The sequence below is a fragment of the Ciconia boyciana genome, chromosome 4, assembly GCF_034638445.1.
Source record: "Ciconia boyciana chromosome 4, ASM3463844v1, whole genome shotgun sequence".
Lineage (NCBI taxonomy): Eukaryota > Metazoa > Chordata > Aves > Ciconiiformes > Ciconiidae > Ciconia > Ciconia boyciana.
The window spans coordinates 9033909-9040821 of record NC_132937.1 but is presented as its reverse complement, the minus strand read 5'-3'; the positions used below and the strand labels follow the sequence as shown (position 1 = coordinate 9040821).

Genomic DNA, 6913 nt, shown 5'->3' with positions numbered 1-6913 from the left:
AATGAGTGGGGTTGTTTTCACCCAGTTTACTGGCTTACCAAGTACCAAGGGCTGACACAAGGGAGAGGGAAAGCACCATGTAGCTGAGACCCAGGAACTGAGGAGGAATTAGAGGGTGGTTCATTTTGGCAGCAATGAGCTATGAAATTGGGTCAGCTGCTTTGTGAAACTTCACTGTCACTGATACCAGAAGTGTTCATGAGGAGCAGGCAACTGCATATTTTGTGGCAGATAAAGCTTTCTCTGTTTCACATATTTTGTCTATTTCACATATCTAAATATCACAACTTGCACTTGTATTTTTGTTGATGTTATTCTCACTGAGACATAAAGGTAAAAAAAATCCTTCCTCACTGATCCCTCTCCTTTACATTCTGCAACAGGAAAGAAAAATAAATAGCAATTCACTGAAGTCCTTACTTAGGCAAATTATTTGTATTCCAAGAATCTTATTTAAACTGTTGCAATCACATAATAGAGAACAAAGTCATTTTTGCAAGTGGCCTGAAATTCTGTTTCTTCAGTGGTAAAGATGTGAGATCCAATGATTGTTGTTCAAGTATGAGCCAGAATCCTGAAAAGCAACATGTAGGCATCTTTCTGTTATTCCTGTCATCACTTAGGCAAACAAAAAGGTCAAAGAAACAGTCTGCTCTTACAGTATTACTGCAATCATACAAAACACTTAAGAAATTCACTTAACAGCCTACAAATTCTGAAAGTTTTCTATTAATAGACATAGATTATTATTTATTTTCCCCCATGCTTCTGAGTTTCTGTTGTACACAAGCCAAAAAATCTTTAGTAATAATGTCAGATAACTGTATCCACTGTACTGAACCTTAAATGTTTTGAACTTTCTGGCTGTAATAAAGATATTCAGGAAATGTTAATATATGGACAATGAGGACAGAGCATGTATAATTAAAAAAGTAATCCCTGGAATAATACATCTATACAATATTTATAATAAGAAACATTTTGGAAGAACAAGAAGCCCAAATATATTTCAGGAAAGCTAAATGTCAAGGAACAAAGATACTATAGTACAAAGTTATGGCCAAAAATACTATTTTTAACCAGTAAGATTTTTGAGGAGTAGTATTTATGCATTAGTTTTTTCAACAAAAAACCACACCCTATTTTTGTCCCCCAAACAATAGACAATACATGCATTTAAATGACACTTTAAGAATAGCAAATATGATCTTTATTTTTTTTAAACACTGCAAATTTAAAAATGTATCTGACCCCCCGCCAATATATTGGTCAAATAAGGATTTCCTGCAGCATGATAAAGAAGTAATCCAGCAATAGACTTCAGCTTAGACCATCTTTTGAGAGGAAAAAAAACAACCAACAACAACCCACAAAACCAGCTTTAGAATAAGATTGATCTGGTTGAATTCTTTTGCATTTTTGACACTATTTTCAACATTAACTTTGCCCAAATAATTATTCTATTCCTTTCTTTCCTGCAGCATGGCTACTGTGAAAAAACTTGAGTGAAAGTTACAGTAAAATCCCTGTAACTAGATAAATAATGACCCTCAATGGATTACTGATTACATGGAAATGTTTGTTTTGATTGATATAACTCAAAATATTATGGGTAAATAAAAGGCAAAAAAAAAAAGAGGAGATATCAGTGGTTCTTATCAAACCAAAGCACATTGTTTTTCAAGATCTCTACTAAACTAACAAATTGGACAGGGACATATGACCTTAGTTGGTTATGTCTGAAGAGGGACTGTATCTACAAAAGTGTGAATGTCTAAATTAGCCATTAAATATCTACAATAGGCCATTTTAATTTCCTAACTTGTGACAGTCTCTCCAAAACATATTTACTTTACTGGTTTCTTAACTAGAGGTAGGTCATTTGTAGGCCTTGTTAATATACTGTGCACACTTCATTAGTTTACTAATGTAATGCAGGATAACCATGCACAGAGCTCCAAGAACAGCACGTATAATAAATTATTTGGGCTTTTTTTTTTTCATGTGGGTTAACATGTCTTTTTTTTTTCCTATTATTTCATTATTTTGTGAAGAATGCATAACAAGGGAAGGGACATTAGGCCGAGTAATCTGAAAGTCTTGCATCTTACAACCAAAAGCTCAGAGTCTAGCAATGTCTTCATATGCAGCCCTTTTACCCCCTTTTAAAGTTTTTGCAGTCAGTTCTGACTGATAGCCAGCATAAAGTCTCTTCTCCACTTTCAAACTTAAAAAAGTGTTTCACAATCATGTGGTAGTATGATTAAAAATTACAGTTCATACACCTTGAAAATCCAAAGAGTCTGAATTATAAAAAGTAAACTGCCCTTATAGCTTCATCATCCTATATATGTCAGGACAGTGCCAGTTACTTAGTGAAAAAAGCAAGTTTAAGGTTTCTGTAAAACACATATTACAGCTTTCTTGTACTAGTGAACACCTAGAATACACAGGTTCCCAAGATGTTTTCTTTCCCTCCTCTCCCATTTATGACATTCAATGAAATAACATAATTTTGGCAAAGTTAAAAGGGTTTCTGTCTTGTTTTTGCCTTCAGCTTCATGTTAGAGGCACATACTTCTGGACTCAAGCACTGTAATGCATAGTGGAAATCAATTAAAACAGCAACAGAATATATTGCAAGTGGGAACAGCTATGTAATTTAAAAAGGTAATGTTTTTGTAAACACTGTCACACTGCAATGCTGTGTTAGGTGATTCATGTAAGGCTTGCATTAGCATGCTGAATATCTATTTTTTCAGAATATGCTCAAATGATCTAAACATTGCCACAGGTTCAACTCAAAATATACCAGAAGTAGCCCAGTGGCACACACTCTTGAATTTTGCAATCACAATATATCTATAAAGCATGAGTAAACTTTTGGTTTGTTTTATTTTTATACAAAACTTAAAACCCCATTCCTCCCCCCCCCAATATCCCATAACAAACCAAACCAAACCAAACCCCAAACCTTCATTAGACACCACTGGCTTTTTTTTTTTTTTCCTACAGTTCTATTTATATCACTAAATCCAAGGTGGCCAATGTATTCCCAGGTTAAAAGAAGGGATATTATCACGCACTCCAGAGTCAACGGTGGAAACAGAAGATTTGTTATGTTTATAAGCAAGATCAGGACCAATTTTATAATGACATATATAACAAGAATAACTGTTCTCATCACGTATTTAGAATGTCAGTGTCACTTTTTATAACCTACAACTACCTGCTTTAGCTTTGTTAAATAAAATTCTTTAACTCCTTAAAATTGTTAACACTAGCAACTTTGTTGTTAGATCTAAGGTTTCTGTAATTTCTGAAATAATGTTTAACTGATCTGATGTTCTGTATTTTTTCATGATATTTTTAGGGAAATAGCATATACCCATTAGTACTTATGTTCAATGGTTTGAAATGTCTCTAAATTCAGTTTTCTAATAAAGGCTATTTTACCTTTCTAGGTAAAATTAACCGAAGTTGAATCTGCCAAATACAAATTCATATTTAAGAGCTTATGTTTCAATCCTAGATATAATGGCATAAATTCTTCCAACAAAAATGGTTTCTACATCTGTATAAAGTCCTGACAAGATTTAAGCGTTGTTTTGATTGTGAATGTCCTCTGCGTGTCTCCAATTTACTTTTACTCAGGAATGTACAAATGATTTTATACAGCACGATGCTAGTACCACTCTGTATTATAATAAGCTTTTTTTGCTTTTTAAATAAAAACAACAAATCCCTAGTCAGAAATAAACTGACAAAATTTACATTCTTCTCTTAAAAAAGTAAATAAAATAACATTATTTAAAATGTGAATTAGCTGTAAGACATACGGTACAATTACATAGATACATATCAACACAGCACATTCAATTTGCCAAAAATTAATTATTACAAAGCCAATATGGTTGCTGCCATATATATATATAGATGTATGTACAATGATTATAGCATTCATAATTGCACTATACCTACAACCAGTTTTCAATTATAAGGTGTTTTATGAGGGAGCAAAAAATAGCAACTGTTCTTGTTATTGTTGTTTTGGAGTTGGGAGGGTTAAGGATGAAAAACATCTCATTAGTATTTATTGTTAATTTTGTTACTCAACTAATAAGTCATTATTTTTCCACCTCTCCTCTGCTGCTGAGAGGCAGCAATTTCTGTGCTAAGTGCACTCTAGTGCTACTTGGCATTGTAGATAATCAATCCAATTACATCTGACCTCTGAGTTCTCTGTAGCTTGCTAGCAATCATGCACCTGGTCAAAAAACCACCTTTCAACCTAAGCTGCTCATCGATGTGTGCTACATTTTTGTTGTTAAAAATTTGCATGTTTAAATTTCAAGAGTGATTTTCTCACTGTTTCATTTACATTAATAAATCTTTCTAAAGAACATCAAGAGAGGCTATTTTGCATGAAGTCTATCAAATGTCTGTGAATCAGTTAAGAGGCAACCTTATCAAGAAAGGTTCCTGAATGTGATCACTCATCAATAATTTCATGCTGTACAAAGGTGCTTTGATATTATTACAGAAAACATCATATGCAATCTCATGCCATCTCTGACATAAGGAGAGAGTTAAACTGTCTTCTATACATGTATACCTAGTAGCATATTCACTCACACTGTTGTTTTTGGCATTAGAAAATGGAACACTTTCTAAAGAAGGGAACATATGAGCTGAAACTATGTTTATCATTTGGCAGTTGACTCAATCAGGTCAGTTCCCAATCCATCAGTTTGGCATTTCAATCGGTATCTTATGTTTCAAAAGTATTGGTTTTATAAAAAGCCAGATTTGGCAAGATTTTATACAACAAAAATATTTTTTTACTGTGGAAAAACACACTTTAAAAAAGCTCTAACTTAAGAAAAAATGCACACAAATGAAAAAAAAAGAACAACCACCACTGTTTCAGGCTGTAGCCACCTGAGAAAAAGTAGTGTCCATGACATTTCTGTTTAGCATTTGTGAATAAAGAAAAGAGAAAATAATGGCACATGGCAATTAAAAAGAGATTCTTTGATATTCCATGAACATCCCAGGTTTGTGTCTTTAATTATTTCATTACTGTCTTCTATGCATCTTTCTGAACTGTGAAAGTATGGTTAAATTCTAAATCCATACACAACTATTTCTATTTTGCAATCCCAATATTCTAGCCTCAGAAATTAAGACAGAATGAAAACACCCATGTCAAGAATTTAAAAATCACACTATCAATACTTTTGATCCTTCAGAGAAAGTACATTCTGTAAAATTTGAATGACAGACTTCAGTTCTGATGATAGCATTTTTCCTGACCAAATCACTCAACAGAGAATATTTTACCAAGGAATGCAACTGGGAAAACAGCCATTGTACCTTTAAAAACATAAGGAGGGGAGGAAGGAGGGAGAGAGAAAGGGTCAGGTAAAGAGGAAACCAGCTTGATTTTGCTTCAATAGCAAAAAACTATTATCCTTTGTGAGTGTACGACTGAGAATTTAAAACACATTGAGTCACAAGGTTTTGCCTAAAAAATAAGAAAATGTACTGTGAACGTACTTCAGCATCTTCTGTTTTTCCTCCATATAGTTTAAATAAAATCATAATATTAACTAAAACCTCTGTGGACATTCACAGAGTTCAGGCCGGCAATAAATTAGTATTATGCAATTTGTTTTCACAGATAATACAGTTCCTCTTGTGTATCTTCAATCACACAAAGGTGGTCTTGGAGGGCCCCCTAGGCACAGTTAGACCAGGTTGTACTCCTTCAGGTTTAACTGTAGGATTGTGTCCTTGACAGCAGCAAAGACGAAGCGTATATTCTCTGTGTCTGTAGCACATGTGAAGTGGGAGTAGATAATTTTGTCACTGTCTGGATTCAGGTCTACAAACATCTTCAAGATGAACTCTCGTGCTGCTTGTGCATCCCGTTGTGGTCCTGATAATTAAGAAGAGAAAGTCAGTTTTTCCTAAAGTCAATTCAATATTTGAGCTTCTTTAGGAGAGGAACCTTAGGAGCAGAAAACATAAGAAAGACTCAGTCTGTGATCCTTGTATAAGAGTATAAGTCCTTTTAAACTAAGGGAGGGCAGATTTAGACTGTCTTTAAGAAAGAAATTTTTTACAATGAGGGTGGTGAGGCACTGGAACAGGTTGCCCAGAGAGGTAGTGGAGGCCCCATCCCTGGAAACATTCAAGGTCAGGTTGGATTTTTGAGCAACCTGATCTAGTGGAAGATGTCCCTGCTCATTGCAGGGGGATTGGACTAGATGACCTGTAAAGGTCCCTTCCAACCCAAACCATTCTATGATTCTATGATTCTAGGAAGGGAAAATTTTTACTAATAAATACTACTGTATACTATTTTTTCTGAGTAGGAACCATAAAAAAAAATAAAAATGGAAGGAAATTCCAGAAGTTGATCATGCAAGAGCTGTTCTTTTCCTGCTGACTATCCTCTTTCTTCCATAAGATGTTTAAAATGGAGAGATGAAATTGATGATCTATAACCACACAAAATGAACAGAAGAAATAGTTGCTTTATACTAATAAATATTTTAAAAAATTAATATAATTGGCCCATTTTCAGGCTATATCTACTATATTTAAGCTATACTTAAGTACGTTCTTTTAAAATGTAGCATAATTGAGTTACATCCTAAACTGGTCTGACACTGTCTCCAATAGAATTTCATTTACTTTAGTGATAATAAAATATACATGCTTGCTAGTTGAAGCTGTTCAATTGGAAAAAGTTAATGTTCTAACAAAACAATTATCTAAATTATATATAACAATCCTATTAAATCTAAATTAAGTCTGTAATTCTCAGAAGAATACAAAGTCTATGTAACCAAACTGCATGTTCTGCTTTACACAAGACAGAAGGCAAAATAATGACTTCCAATCT

At 33.8% G+C, this 6913-nt stretch overlaps 1 protein-coding gene across 3 annotated transcripts in view; it reads right to left on the bottom strand.

Annotated features, from left to right (window-relative positions):
* Window positions 1-447: 447 nt before the first annotated feature.
* The window catches only part of LOC140650776 (guanine nucleotide-binding protein G(q) subunit alpha), a 151468-nt gene continuing 145002 nt past the window's right edge, over window positions 448-6913 (bottom strand). For all 3 annotated transcript variants that reach the window (XM_072859516.1, XM_072859519.1, XM_072859518.1), the window contains one exon: window positions 448-5941. In XM_072859516.1, coding sequence (XP_072715617.1) covers window positions 5751-5941 — 191 coding nt within the window. In that variant the 3' untranslated portion in view covers window positions 448-5750. The remainder of the gene's footprint in view (window positions 5942-6913) is intronic.